General features: G+C 39.1%; 1 protein-coding gene across 1 annotated transcript in view; it reads left to right on the top strand.

Annotated features, from left to right (window-relative positions):
• The first annotated feature begins 580 nt into the window (after positions 1 to 580).
• The window catches only part of LOC140202073 (scavenger receptor cysteine-rich type 1 protein M130-like), an 80234-nt gene continuing 64721 nt past the window's right edge, over positions 581 to 16093 (top strand). Inside the window, exon 1 of the mRNA XM_072266933.1 lies at positions 581 to 842. Within this exon, the coding sequence (XP_072123034.1) occupies positions 581 to 842 (262 nt within the window). The remainder of the gene's footprint in view (positions 843 to 16093) is intronic.

Below are 16093 nucleotides of genomic sequence, written 5' to 3' on the forward strand. Positions count from 1 at the left end.
GAGTGAGGGGTTGTTTTTATGACATCGCTCAGAGTAATTTTTAATCTCTCTCCTGTACGCTGATTCATCACCACTCTTGATTGGGTCCACAACAGAGGGTCATCAGCAAACTTGAATATGGTATTGGGGCTGTACTTAGCCACACAATCACGGATATAAAGATAGTAGAGCGGAGGGCTCAGCACACAGCTCTTTGGTGCACCTGGGCTGATGAAGATCATGGAGGAGATGTTGTTACCAGTCAGAACTGACTGGGGTCGACAAGAGAGGAAATCCAGGACACAAATGCACAAGATGGGGTTGAGGCAGGTCTTGGAGCTTATTGATTAGTTTTGAGGGGATGATGGTACTAAATGCTGAGCTGTAATCGATAAAGAGCATCCTGATGTATGTATCCTTGCAGCTGTCAAGATGTTCCAGCTCTGAGTGAAGAACCAATGAGATGACATCAGTTGTGAACCTGTTGCTCCGGTAGGCAAAGTGGAGCAGAACCAAGTCACCTCTCAGGCAGAAGTTGATATGTTTTTTTCACCAGCCTCACAAAACACTTCATCACTTTGGATGTAATTGCTACAGGGCGATGGTCATTGAGGCAGGTCACCATGCCCTTCATGGTTATTATTGCAGCCATTTGAAGCAGGTGGGTCACACACTGCTGAAGGAAGATGTTAATGATCTCAGTGAACACAACAGCCAGTGGGTCAGCATGGGTACTGAGTACATGGCCAGTTCCCTGGTCGGTATGGATGGTTTCCATGGATTCACCAACCTGAAAGCAGCCCACACGTCAGCTTCAGATACTGAGATCAAGGGATCATTGAGAGATGTGGAGTTATGTTATGGTTCGTCCATGTTCTTATGCTCAAAGCATTGAGCTTATCAGGAAGTGAAGCCCTTCTCTCTCCCATGTTGTTTAATTTAACTACATAGGAGGTGATATCATTCAAGTCCTGCCACAGCTGCCGAACATCCCTCATTGACTCAAGTCTGTCTGGAATCTCGACTTCACCCGTGAGATGGCATTCTGGAGATCATACCTGCACTCTTGTCACTTCCTTGGTCTCCAGAATTGAATGCTTTTGATCTGCCCCTTAGCAAATTGTGGATCTCATGTTTCATCCAGGGCATCTGATTGGGGGCAACTCTGAGTGAGTTTGTGTGGACTCCGTTGGTAAGGGAGTCTAGGACAACAGGGCACGACTTCAGGATTGAAGGACATCCTATTTAGAACAGAGATGTGCAGAAATTTATTTATTCAGAATTTGGTAAATCTCTGGAATTCATTGCAATGAGCACCTAGGCCAAGTCATTGGATGCATTTCAGGCGGAAATAGATAGGCCAGGGCATCAAAGCATATGGGAAGAAGGCAGAGCAGTGGGGATGACTGGAAGAATTGTATCAGGCATGCTTGAATGGCAGAACAGACTCGATGGTCCAAATGGCCTACTTCTCCTATGTCTTATGGACCCACTCATTTACAGCTGTTTTTATAAAGTCAAATGCAACAATGCTATATTCATTCATATCTTTAGAAGAGTGCTTCAACGTGACCCAGTCCACTGACTCAAAACCTCCAACGACAATCTGTTCCTTATCCTGATCTCTGGAGCTTTGCATTTAGGCTCTGCCTCTATGCAGGTAAGAGGAGGACAGCCAGGTAAATTGATTTACCAAAATGCAATCTGTGCAAGGCATGGTAGGCATTCCTCATCTTATGTAGCAGTTGTCCAGTATTGGGACCTCTGGTGCTACAGGTGATATGCTCTTAATAATTAGGTGGGGTTTGCTTCAAACAAGTCTGGTTGAAGTCTCCAACTATAATTTGAAATGCGTCAGGAGTTTTCTTGTCGGGAGTCAGCATTATGCAGCGTCATGCGTACTTGCTTATAGTCGGCTGCTGGTGAACTCCTCAGGAAAACTGAATGGATGGCTTTTGACCATCTAGATTCTATCATCTTATCTTATATTTGGAATAATAAAAATCCTAGACTGAGTAAACATATATTACAGGAATTAAAAAAAAAGATGGTGGTATGGCTTTGCCAAATATGGAATGTATTATTGGGCAATTACTATTCAATATATTACTTTTTGGATTCGTTACCCAGAGAGACATGACTGTCCTTCATGGTTGGATGTGGAGGAAAACTCAGTGAAGGGGTTCTCTTTGGCCTCTTTACTGGGAGCTCCTCTTCCCTTTTTGTTTTCTAAGATTATTAGACTTTAATCCTATTATTAAACATACTTTAAGAATTTGGTTTCAGTTTTGCAGATTGTTTGAGTTAAATAATTTTGTTCTTTCTGGTAATATCCATTTTAATTATTTTTTAAACCATCAATTTTAGATATGACCTTTGTAATTTGGAAAACCAGGGGAATAACAACTTTTTCAGATTTGTTTTTACGGGACTGTTTAATGTGTTTTTCTCGGTTCGTGGATAAATATGGTTTACCTAATTCACATTTCTTTAGATATTTACAAATTAGGAATTTTTACATGGTTTGCTACCAAATTACCCTTCTGCTTATCCACCTAATATGACAGATGCGCTTTTTTAGCTTAAACCACTTCAAAAATGGTTGAGAGCTATAATTTATAAACAAATATTGAATTTAGGAATGATACCAAAGGATAAATTTAAACGTGCCTGGGAATTAGAAGTTCAAGAGTCATTTTCAGATAATCAGTGGAGTAAAATTCTTCATTTGGTTAATAACTCATTTATTTGAGCCCGTCATTCCTTGACACGGTTCAAGGTAGTGCATCGGGTCCATATGTCAAAGGATAAACTAGCACATATTTTTTCCAACGTCAATCCCTATTTGTGACAAATGTAATAGTGAGGTGGCACTTTAACTCATATGTTTTGGTCTTGTATAAAGCTAGACAATTTTTGGAGAGATGTCTTTAAAACATTATCAGAAGTATTGGATCTGGACCTACATCTGAATTTACTTAATGGCAATATTTGGGATTACCCCATTGAAACCAGAAAATATTCCTGTTTCTGCTCGATGTATGGTGTCCTTTTGAACTTCTTTAGCTAGAAGAGCCACTTTACTGAAGTGGAAGGATTCTAATCCACCTACTGTCTTTTATTGGCTTTCCTCCATTATGTCCTGTTTAAGTTTAGGGAAAATAAGAAGTTGGACATTTGATACATCCTTTGAATTTGAGTAAATCTGGCGACCTTTTATTCAATAATTTCGTTTGACTTGTTTTACTACTCCTCCAATTTTTTGTAAGTTTTAGGTTTGATCAGAAATTCTTTCTTTCTTTTTATTTTGGTCGTATCCTCAGAATGGTCTGCCCAGTCCTTCTTTATTTTTACTTTTTTTTTGGAAAGTGTAGTGTTTTTTTTTTCTTCATTTAAAATTCGGAGTTTTTTCTTTCCCCCTCATGAGCTGATCAGAGGAGAATTGCTGTTTTCTTTTTTATTATATATTACATACTAGCTTAACACTATGTATGAATTTGATAATGTATATTTCAATCTTTGTATTGTTATTGATATATATATTTGAGATCATCTCTTGTTTATATTTATGTTCATTTTAAATCAATAAAAAGATTAATAAAGAAAGAAAAACTTGCTGAAGGAAAGTAAGAAGGTCATTCGGAAGGAAATGATGAATTATGAGAGGAAGCTGCCGACTAATATGGAAGAAGATATGAAAAGATTTTTGAGGTATATAACGGGTAAAAGAGAGTCGAGGGTAAATATAGGACGAATACAAAATGATGCTGGAGATATTGTAATGAGAGATGCAGCGATGGCAGTGGAACTGGATGCGTATTTTGCATCATTCTTCACAGAGGAAGACGTCTGCAATATACCGGATATTCAAGTGTGTCAGAGAAGTGAATGTTTGTGCAGTGAAAATTACGACCGAGAAGGTGCTCAGGAAGCTTAATGGTCTGAGGGTGGATAAATCTCCTGGACCTGATGGAATGCACCCTCGGGTTCTGAAGGAAGAAGCTGGAGAGATTGCGGAGGCATTCATGATGATCTTTCAAGAATCATAGATTCTGGCATTGTACCAGATGATTGGAAAATTACACATGTTAGTCCGCTATTTATGAAGGGTGGGAGGCAGCAGAAAGGAAACTATAGACCTGTTAGGCTGACATCAGTGGTTGGGAAGTTGTTGGAATAAATTGTTCGGGATGAGATGACAGAGTACCTGGGGGCGTTTGAGAAAATAGGCCAAAGCCAGCATGGTTTCCTGAAAGGAAAATCCTGCCTGACTAACCTAATGAATTTTTTGAGGAAATTGCAAGTAGTGTAGGGAAACGAGATGCACTAGGTGTGGAGTACTTGGATTTTCAGAAGGCCTCTGTACTGGCAACAAACTGCCGCTGTAAGAATAGATGGAGAAGTGAGTCAGTTTACGAAAATCAAGAGAGGCATTAGACAAGGGTGTGTTTTCTCCCCTGATTTATTTAGTGTGTACAGTGAAAAAATATTACAAAAAATGAGAGACATCTTGGGAATCAAAGTTGCCGGTGAACACATCAATAATTTCAGATATGCAGATGACACTGTGTTAATTGCAAGGACGCAGCAAGAACTACAAAACTTAATTGATATAATTGTTGAAACAAATGCAAAAATTAGTCTCTCCATCAATTGCAAAAAGTCAGAATGTATGGTGATATCCCAAAAGAAGGAGAATCCTATCTGCAGCCTAAGAATAAATGGGGAAGACATAAAACAAGTACAGAACTTATGCTACTTAGGAAGCTGGGTGACATCAGGTGGCAGGTGTGACATGGACATCAAAAGAAGAATAGGGATTGCAAAAGACAACTTTACGAGAATGAAGAGCTTTCTGACCAATACTAAAGGACAGTAATAAGTAACATGAGGAAACGAATTGCAGCAGCAGAGATGTAGTTTTTGAGGATGAAGCAAAGAATATAATGGACAAAACAAATATCTAACGAGGATTTCATGAATAGAGCAAACACAAAAAGAAAAATAATGTATGGGATCAGGAAAAGGAAACATAACTTCATTAGACATGTGATTTGGAAAGAGGAGTGAGAATGCACGGTAATTATGGGAAAGATTGAAGGGAAAAAAAGCAAGAGGAAGACAGACAAATGATGATGGAGACAGCAGCCAGAGAACTGGAAATGAATACTAATGAATTGATCCACTTGACCCAAAACAGGAATGTGTGGGCCATGGCAGTCAAAGCTCAAACCGGGCATTGCACCTGATGATGATGATAATGATTTGACAAGGTGCCACACATGAGGCTGCTTAGCAAGATAAGAGCCCATGGAATTACAGGAAAGTTACTTGCTTGGTGGAGCATTGGCTGGTCGGCAGAAAGCAGAGAGTGGGAATAATGGGATCCTATTCTGGCTGGCTAATGGTTACCAGTGTATTTCCATATGGGTTGGAGTTGGGACTGCTGCTTTTCACGATGCATGTCAATGATATGGACTACCGTATTAACAATTTTATGGCTAAAATTGCCGATGATATAAAGACAGGTGGAGGAGTGGGTCGTGTTGAGGAAACACAGAGCCTGCAGAGAGGGTACGATAGTTTAGGGGAATGAGCAAAGAATTGGCAAATGAAATACAATGTGGGAAAATGTGTGGTCATGCACTTAGGTGGAAGAAGTAAACAGACAGACTATTATTTAGGTGGGGACAGAATTCAAAATGCAGAGATGCAAAGGCGCTTGGAGTCCTTGTGCAAGACACCCGAAATGTTTACCTCCAGCTTGAGTTGGTTGTGAAAAAGATGAATGCAATGTTGGCATTCATTTCAAGAGGTATAGAATATAAAAGCAGGGATGTTGTGTTGAGGCTCTATAAGGCACTCGTGAGACCACACTTGGAGTATTTTGTGCAGTGTTGGGCTCCTTGTGTTAGGAAGGATATACTGACACTGGAGAGGTTTCAGAGAAGATTCGTGAGAATGAATCCAGGAATAAACAGGTTACCATATGAGGAACGTCTGGCAGCTCTTGGGCTGTATTCCCTGGATTTCAGGAGAATGGGGTCGTGGGGGATATCATAGAAACATTCGGAATATTAAAGGCCTGAACAAATGTGATATGGCAAAGTTATTTCCCGTGTTAGAAGACCCTAAGACTAAAGGGCACGACTTCAGACTTGAAGGACATCCTTTGCGAACTGGATGTGGAGAAATTACTTTAGTCAGCGGGTAGTAAATCTGTGGAATTTATTGCTATGAGCAGCTGTAGAGGCCAAGTCATTGGGTGTATTTAAGGCAGAGTTAGATAGGTTCTTGATTAGCCAGGGCATCATAGGGCATGGGGTGAAAGCACGGACTGGATGAATTGGATCAGCCGATGATTGAATGGCGGGGCAGACTCGATAGGTAGAGTGGCCTACTTCTGCTCCTATATCTTACGGTCTTATGGTGTGATGTATGGCAGCCTTTCTCCTAGTTGGCTCAATCGCAAGCTGATCCGAAAAGCCCTCTTGGTGGCTTTTCCAGATCCCCTTGCAATCTCAACCCCATAACTTGGCCAATATATGTTTCCAGAATGTTTTTTTAATGCTTGCAATTTTGTATCTCCACCTACAATGATTCAACATTCTCTGACCCTTTGTCACCTCTTTATGAAAAATGTAATTCCATCTCTTACTGACAGAGCCACACCACTGCCTACGCCTTTGTGCCTTTCCTTTTGAAACAAAGTATATTCTTTGAAGTTAAAGCTCCAAACTATGTCCTTCTTTCAGCCCGCAACATCATACTGACCAATCCCTAATTGCACCACCAGTTTCTCGACCTTATTCTGAATGCTGTGTGTATTTAAATACAGCACCTTCAATCCTGCATTCTTCATCCTTTTGAACATTGTCTGTGTGGTACAATTTACCTGTTTGTTCTGTCTACATTTGTACCGAATCACTGGCTTGTCAACAATCATTTTGGTGTCATCTGCACACTTACGAACGATACCTTGCACATTCTCATCCAAATCTTTGACATTGATAACAAATAGCAATGAACTCAGCACCAAGCCCCAGTGAATAACAGTTTACATGGAGCTCCAGTCCAAAGTGCAAACTTCCACAGCAACCTTTGCTAATCCTTTAACCGATTAGTTAGCTCTTCCTGATTCCATGCAATCTAGCTTCCAATAGCAGTCTGCCATGTGGAATCATATCTACTGTCCTGCCTTCTGCCATTTTGTTCACTGCTACTTCAGAAAAAAACTCTGTCAAAATCATGAGACATGATCCTCCACAAAAACAAAGCCTTACTGCCTATCTGTAATCAACATCTCTCTTGTGAAATGCTTGCATATCTTTTACCTAAGAGTCGTTCTGGTAACCTATCTGCCAAGCATAATAGGCATTTTGGTGTATAATTCTCAGGTTTTTCTTTTCTACATGTGTGGTAGAAATTGTTAAAACTACTGTATGATGGGATGGTTGACCATTCTGGAACAGCTGGACTAAAGATTGCTGATGTGTGTCAAGAATAATCTTGGATGATAAGCGCAGTACCAGGAACTCCAATAAATAAGATACTTGACCGCAGGAGCCAGGAGGGTGGATGCGTCTGGGGGTAAATTATGGGTCCGGATAACAGGAAGCAGGAAGAACTGTTGGACTCGCGCTGAGAGATAATTGTTCTGTTTTTTAAACAATTGATCATCTACTGACCATGGGATGCCAAACAAAGTTATGTGAAGTTGTATAAATATGAGCTCGGTATAACCTAAAAATCAAATTCCGGTGGCGGTGGAGACTGCTGCATTCTCTCCATGATATCATGTTAATAAACGCTTGAAACAAGACTCAAAGTCACTCTCGGTGTTCTTAGTTAGTGTTTCCACAGCAACATGTTTTAAGTGAAGGCACAGCATTAGCCAACTTCAGTCTTCCAGAACTTCAGCCATTATAATAATGAGTTGTATACATGAGCCTGAACTCCTTCAATTTTTCTCCAGCTTCCCAAAATGTTTTTGAATTCAGCTGAGTTATCTATCTTTGTATATTTTAAGACATTTAATACCTCCCCTCCCTTAATGTGAACAATCTGCAAACCTTCCTGGTAACTTTCTCTGGATTGGATGTGTTCTTATCTTTCTTTTTGGTAAAATGAAAGGAGGAAGATGCACTGAGGATATTGCCCATCTCTGTGAGTCTGCACGAGTATATACACTTTGGTCTCTGCGTGGCATTACACTCTCCCTTATTGCTATTCTTAACATTGAAAGAGTTATAAGATCTCTCCTAATTATGCAAAATCTCCTCTGCCAAACCTATCTCATGCATTCTTTTTGCCCATTCAATTTTCTTCCTGAGTATACTCCTGCAAGCCCATTGTTCAGAGATTGATAGATTCTTGATTAGAAGGGGAGTCAAAGGTTATGGGGGAAGGCAGGAGAATGGGGATGACAGGGATAATAAATTAACCATGAAGGAATGGTGGAACAGAACTGAATTGCCAAATGACCGAATTCTGTTCTGATGTCTTATGGTCCGATATACTTCCCTGTTGTCCCTGAAAAGAGTCTCAATCCCTCTCATCATTTAATGTTTCGTACATTTACCATCCATCATTTCACTCTTTCAGGAAACCTTGATGCGGAACCCTTGATATATTATTTTTAAAATCTTCCAATTTGCCAGATGTCCTCCTGCCTGCAACCAGCATATCCCAACCAAGCTTTGTACTTTTCACTCTCATACTGTCTAAATTTGCTTTGCCACAGCTTAGAACTTCCGAATGTGGATCAGTTCTTTCAATATCCAGAACTAATTTAAAATTAAGAGAACAATGGTCACTGGTCCCAAATGGTTCCTCCATGGAAACTGTAGTCACTTGTCTTGTTATAAGTAACTGTGTAGTTGGCAATCTGGGAAAATGGGAAGTTGTATTTTAAATCATTGAGCATTCTGTTGATGCGCTTTGAAGATGACATGAGGGAGTTTGTATTACTTTGTGAATCTGTCATTTTAGGAGATACAATATATATAGAAAATATCTGTGACATTTGTGATGTAGATGTATTCAAGGGATAAGTAACGTGTACAAGGTAGTGTCATTAAATTTTGAAAAAAAAAAAATTATCAATTTGTGAAATACAACAGCTGTCATTTTATGTATATGTTATTATGGGTAGGCCTTTGACAGAATGCAGAGCAGATTCAACAGAATGCTACAGGAATAATTGAGAGACAAGACATGTTGTTCTGGTAAGAGTGCAGTAAGCAAGCAGGAGATTACATGTTATATTTCATGGGACAACTAAAAGCAATGATCACTGCAACAGAGTGAGTAACGAGAAGACAGTGACGAAAGATTAGTATCTGCAAATCTATAACAGACTGAAAAATATATTAGCCATGAGATTTCAGGCCAGTGGGCATGTTTTTTATGAACTATTAACCAATCAAATTATAAAGTAGTTTCAGCTCCACAATTCAAAACTACTGTAGTTCCTGAAAATGTTCTGATTCCTACTCAATGTAATCCTCATGAAGAAAATCAGGGGAAATGATTTACTCACATTCTACAACTCACAAAAATTTCTTGGCATGACAAATTAAGACATCTCAATGGATGTAAACAGTACTACTCATTACAATTTTTTTCACTTGTACAGGTATTTAGAAGTTCATTCAAATCACTATCCCAATTTGCTCACTTGGAAATTTGATAGTAATTTCTCGAAAATCATACCTTGCTGTTCCAATGCTGACAACTGGAGGGCAGATGTGAGCCGTGAGTACAGTGCTGATAACATGGTCTGAAGCAAAGATTGATTCTTCCAGAAGATGTTATGTTAAACTACAATATGTGCTGTGATGGCACAGCCTCCCCAGCCCCACATTGTACTAGTTCAATCTATGTGTTCCAGATGATACAGCTGTTCCTCAGGACTTATCGCATTAATCGCACGTTCCATGGTTGCAGGCTGTTAACAGAATTTGCGGAAGCTCCGGTTGCCATGGATAGAAGATCTCATCAATAAGACTCATATTAATGACAATTCCGTCATGTTCCCTCTGACACTGCTGTGCTGCAAGGAAGATAAGTACCACCTGTATACCCTCTGTTACAACAGAAATACTCCAACCCATGTAACATCATGGCGAGGCTCATCTTCATCCCCTCCAGTGCATTTATATGCTTCACACCGTGTGGTACCAGACTGTAAACAAACTTCCAGCTCTACTGCAAAATTCAGGACATTGGAAATTGAAAACAAGGTCCCTTTGTTCCTCCATACTTCCTGTTGCCTGACAATTAATGTGTTTCAATGTCATTGAACCTCACAAAATGTATCAGTCAGTCCGAACAATTCTTATGCCAATATTACCAGGTGACTCATACCTTTCTGTAAGCAAAGATTAGACTTTCAATTTCATCAGCACTAAGAATTTCAGAATATTCTCGAAACATTAACAATGTATCTTTCCGCTTAGACAAGCTGCATGTACATAATTCACTGTAGGGTGAGAGGAAATGGAGACAAGTGGGATTAACTTTCTGCTGTGTATCTATTAAATACTGCCATGGAATTTGTGACAGGGCTTGAATGCTGTCACTTCCACCACAGTGAAACCAAGTGACATACTGTAGGTGACAGAAAGGCTGCGCTCCTAGATGAACTTAATACCTTCTATGCTTGCTTTGTCCATCAGAAAATGGAGGAGGCACTTTCAAGAACTCACAGAGCCCTGAAGGACTCAGTGGATTGAGTCTCTGAGGCTGACATTAGAGCATCCCTCAGGAGGCTGAATCCACAGAAATCATCTGGCCTGGATGTTGTACTTGGCAGCCTGCTGAAGACCTGCGCTGATAAACTGGCGGGTGTTTTCATCGATATCTTTAACCTCTTGCTTTGGCCTGCTTTAAGCAGGCTTCAATTATACGGGTGCCTAAGAAGAATGAAGTAATCTGCCTCAATGAATATCGTCCAGTCTGTCTATTATCCACTGTGATGAAGAGGTTTCTGAGGCTGGAGATGAATCACACAGTATCACATCCTTCCTGAGAACTGACTTGAATCTACTCCAATTTGCCTGTCAACACCACAGATCAGCAGCAGATGCCATTTAATTGGCTTTTCACACAATCCTTGAACATCTGGGCAGCGAAGGTACATACATCATGATGCTCTTCATTTTCCGCAGCCACAACGTACTATGATCCTCTCAAACTGATCAATAATCTTCAAGTCCTCAGCATCTATGTCTGCTTCTGCAAATGGACTCTTGATTTCTTCATTTGCAGGCACCAGACAGTCAGAATGGCAACAATGTTTCCTCCACAATCTCCCTCAACACAGGTGAACCACAAGGCTATGTGCTTAGATCCTGTCCTGGTTGCTGTATGCTTTTGACAATGAAGCTAACTACAGCTCCGATGCCGTAGTTAAGTTTGCCTATGACTCTACTCTTATTGGCCGAATCAAAAGTGGAGACAAGTCGCTATATAGGAGGGAGATTGTAAATGTGACTGCGAGGCACCACGGCAACAACTTATTGTGAGCAAGATTGAGGTGGAGAGGGTCAGTAACTTTAAATTCCTCGGTGTTATCATTTCAGAGATCTGTTGTGGGTCTAGCACATAAGTGCAATTGCCAGGGAAGCAAGGCAGTGCCTCTACTTTCTTCGTAGATTATGAAAGTTTGGCATGTCAACTAAAACTTTGATGAACTTCCACAGATGTGTGCTGGAGAGTACACTGACTGGTAACATCATGGTTTGGTATGGAAACATCAATGCACGTATTAAAAAACCTATGAAATGTAGTCGGTATGGCCCTTTCCATCAAGCGTAAAGCCCTCATCACCATTCAACATATCTGTATGTATCACCATCGCAGGAAAGCAGCATCCATCATCAAGGACTGCCACCATCTAGGCCTTGCAGCCTTCACACTGATGCCAGCAGGAACAAGGTACAAGAGCCTCAGAACCTGAAAGACCAGGTTCAGGAATAGTTATTACCCCTCAACCATAAGGCTCTTGAGCCCGAGGGGATAACTTCATTCAAGTTCACTCACCAAATCACTGAATAGTTTTCAAAACCTGTGGAGTTACATTTGGTGTCTCTTCATCTCTTCAACTCATGTTCTCAATATGTATTGCTAAATTATTTATTTTAATATTTATTTTTATTTATTTTTCGTTTTCTTTACTTTCTGCTCAAGCTGGTAAAACCTGAGGTACGGGCAGAGTGAAAAGCACTAATTTCCTAATTGTGAGGAGCTTCTGGTCTATTGTAGTGGTGTTTAGTTTTGTGGCTTTCTAAAGGTTTATATAAATATTGCTGTATAGCCTTAATTGTTTAATGCTATTGTGCAGTGCCTTTGCAATGATGCCAGTTCTATATAATACTATCGGGACAATGTTTACCCTGTTCGTCTTCCAAAGTCCTTCAATTTTCTCTTATAATTCAGCCTATTTCTGGTGTTTTTCACCTGTTGGTTTTTATACGTTGTAAATTTCGAATGGCTATATCTATTAAGTAAGTTGCTTTTACTTGTTTATCTTGTGACAGTTTATCTGGATGGTTATTATTTAATCTGTAATAATGGATTGTTCGTAATATAGTTTGTAGGACTCTGCCTCTAAAACTGGGTCAGGTTTGTATTTATAGTAAGGTAGGTTGTCATTTCCTGAGTTTGTGTTTATAGTAAGGTAGGGTGCCTTTTCTGAGTTAGTATTTTAAAGCAAGATTCTGGTAAATGATTTTTACCTCTCGATTGTCCCCATGTAGCTGTTGCAGCATCCTGTAATGTCTTGGATTGTTCCTGTTTTCTCTTGGTATTTTCTGCATTTATCATCTTGAATTTGTTGTTCTTTTAGTATGTATTTTTGATATTTTTTGTGTTAACTACCTAGTCCTGTATTGCCACACTGAACTACTCTTGTTTCTGGGAGGAAGTATCCAACAGGTGTTGCGTGCTTCCCTGTTGATATCTGATATTACTAACAACTATTATTGTTGTATATTTTTCTCAGCTTAATCTGAGAAAAACCTGAATTGCAGAGATAACCAAGCACACTCATTTTTTAATTGCAGGTACATTTTGCAGTATTCTATCGATGTTTAGGATTGTAGTTTCTGAAGATTTACAGAGAATTCCCGTGTCACCCTAATTGCTTAATACTGTTGTATAGTGCTTTTGGGATGATAGCAGTTGTAGTATTACATTTTTGACAATGCATACCCTGCTCATGTTCCAAAGGCTTTTGAATTCATCTTTTACTTCAGCATATTTCTCGTGTTTTTCACTCACTGATTTCTACAAGTAATGTATGCTTGTAGTGGCTATATTAAATAAGTTGTTTTTGCTAGTTTATCCTGATTTATTATTTCCAGATGGTTTTCTTGATTTGTCCAATCTGTAATAATCAATCGGGCATAAGGCAATTTTCTACATTGGCCATCTTGAATTTGTTGGTCTTTATTCTGCATTTTTGAATTTTTTGTGCTAACTGGTCCTGTAGTACAACAAGGAACCTTCTGTCCCTGGGAAGAGGTCTCCAACTCTGAGCCAGGCATTCTATGCTTCCTTGTCAACATCTAGTCTGCTCAATTTGTGGGGATGTCTTCGTGGAGGGTCATGCTCTTCCATTGCTGAATGTTTCCTTCAATAGTGATAGTTTCTTAATTTTTCTGGGTAGTGTTCTCATTTAACTTTAGAACTGTACACTTATCAGAATTGCATTTGCTCACAGGGAGCGCTGAATCCAATTTCCGTTGATTAAAATAGCCTTAGAAGTTTAATATGACTGTTGTGTAGATTTTTAATTTCTACTATTCTTCTTCCTCTCCTAGGTAGTGTTAATCTATGAGCATTCGAGTGTACATAATGTTTCCTGAAATTCATCATTTCAGTTCTTATTTTTCTTTGCAAATGTTCCAAATCAGTTTCAGACCAAGATATTTTTCCCAAAGAATATGTTAATATAGAGTAGGTATAGGGAAAGTATTTATTGTCTTTGTATTATCGTTACTGTTGAGCTCTACTTATATTTAATTAAATCTTGAAATAAATTCTGTCAAAGTCTTTTCCTTTATCTCACTCTGATTTATTTTCACTGCTTCTTGATATCCTAGATATCATATGTTTCAAATTCATCTCTCGGTTGTACTGTATTCTGCTGCTCTGCATTGTGTTCTATTACCTCTATTGCTCCTAAATAAATGTTAATATTCTGCATTTATTCAGACCAAAGATCATGTTTAAGTCTTTTGAAAATAGTTCCACTATTTGAATTTATTACTTTAGCTTTACTGATGAAGTGGCTTCAATTGACTGTGGTGCTCTGAAATATTTAAGCATTTATATCTCCCATGACAAAAACAATATCTTGAGATTTGCATCCTTTCTTTGCTTGTTCAAGCTCTTCATAGAATTTATCTATATCCTTATTTGTTCCATCTGTTGTTGGTGCATATACCTGTATAATTGCTAAATCAAATAGTTGTCCTCTGAATCTAACAAGGAGCACTCTTTCTGATATTGCCCAATGTCCTAAAACACTTTTTGCCATGTTTCTATCCATAAGAATTCCTGCTCCATTAGTATAGGATGTTCCACAAGAATAAATTAGTGTTTTATTTCTATTCTGACATGTTCAAGCACCTAGCCAACGAATTTTGCTAATTCCCATGATGTTAATCTTTAGTCTTTCTACTTCATTTATCACATTGTCCAGTCTTCCTGCTTGATATAAGGTTCTTGCATTCCACGTGGCAATAATGTTCTTTTCTGTTAGTTGAATTTTATGAGCAGTAGCTTGATGATGGTCGGGGATCCCCTGCTGACCAGAATCAACCCGACTGAGCGAAGCATCTTCAGAATTGTCTTGAAGCATTTGATAAAGTGAAGCACAATAAGTTATTTGAAATATTACAGAAAACTCTAGATCTAGATTAGAAGGACCTCCGCCTAATCAGAAATCTGTACTGGGAACAAACTGCCGTTGTAAGAATAGATGGAGAAGTGAGTCAGTTTATGAACATCAGGCGAGGTGTTAGGTGTTAGACAAGGATGTGTTTTCTCCCCTGATTTATTTAATGTGTACAGTGAAACAATATTACAAAAAAATAAGAGACATCTTGGGAATTAAAGGTGGCTGTGAAAACATCAATAATTTCAGATATGCGGCTGACACTGTTAATTGCAAGTACGGAGGAAGAACTACAAAACTTAACTGATATAGTTGTTGAAGAAATTGCAAAAATGGGTCTATCTATCAATTGCAAAAAGACAGAATGCATGGTGATATCTGAAAGGAAGGAGAATCCTATCTGCAGGCTGAGAATAAACAGGGAATACAGAAAATAAGTACAGAAGTTTTGCTACTTAGGAAGCTAGGTAACATCAGATGGCAGGTGCAACATGGACATCAAAAGAAGAATAGGGATGGCAAAAAACACCTTTATGGGAATGAAGAGTATACTGACCAATTCTAAACTAGGCATGACAACTCGCCTCAGAGTACTGAAATGTTATGTTTATCCTGTTATGTCATATGGCTCAGAATGTTGGACAATATCTAGTATCAGGAGGAAATAAATTGAGGCAGCAGAGATGAGGAGGATGCAAAGAATATCATGGATGAAACGAATATCTAACGAGGAAGTCCTGAACAGGGCAAACACAAAAAGAGAAATATGTATGAGATCATGAAAAGGCAAGGTAACTTCATTGGACGTGTGATTAGGAAAGAGGAGTTAGAATGCACAGTAATTATGGGAAAGATTGAAGGGATGAAAGCAAGTGGAAGACAAAGACCAATGATGATGGAGACAGCAGCCAGAAAACTGGAAATGAATACCAATAATTTTGATCCAGTTGACCCAAAACAGGAGTGTGTGGGCCATGGCAGTCATAGCTCAAACTGGGCACGCCACCTAATGAAGATGATGATGATGATCTTAAATACAACACACAATCAACCATTAGATTAAAAAAAAACACATGGAAGACACCAAGATTTTCCTGGCTGTTATCCGTACAGCTAAACTGTTCTAGTGTTACCCAGAGAATGAATGCTGTGCTCTCTCATATCCTTGAGTTACAGGGCTCCGAACAGGCCACAAATCTCTGCATCTGT

This window comes from Mobula birostris, chromosome 8 (assembly GCF_030028105.1).
Source record: "Mobula birostris isolate sMobBir1 chromosome 8, sMobBir1.hap1, whole genome shotgun sequence".
NCBI classification, from domain to species: Eukaryota; Metazoa; Chordata; class Chondrichthyes; order Myliobatiformes; family Myliobatidae; genus Mobula; species Mobula birostris.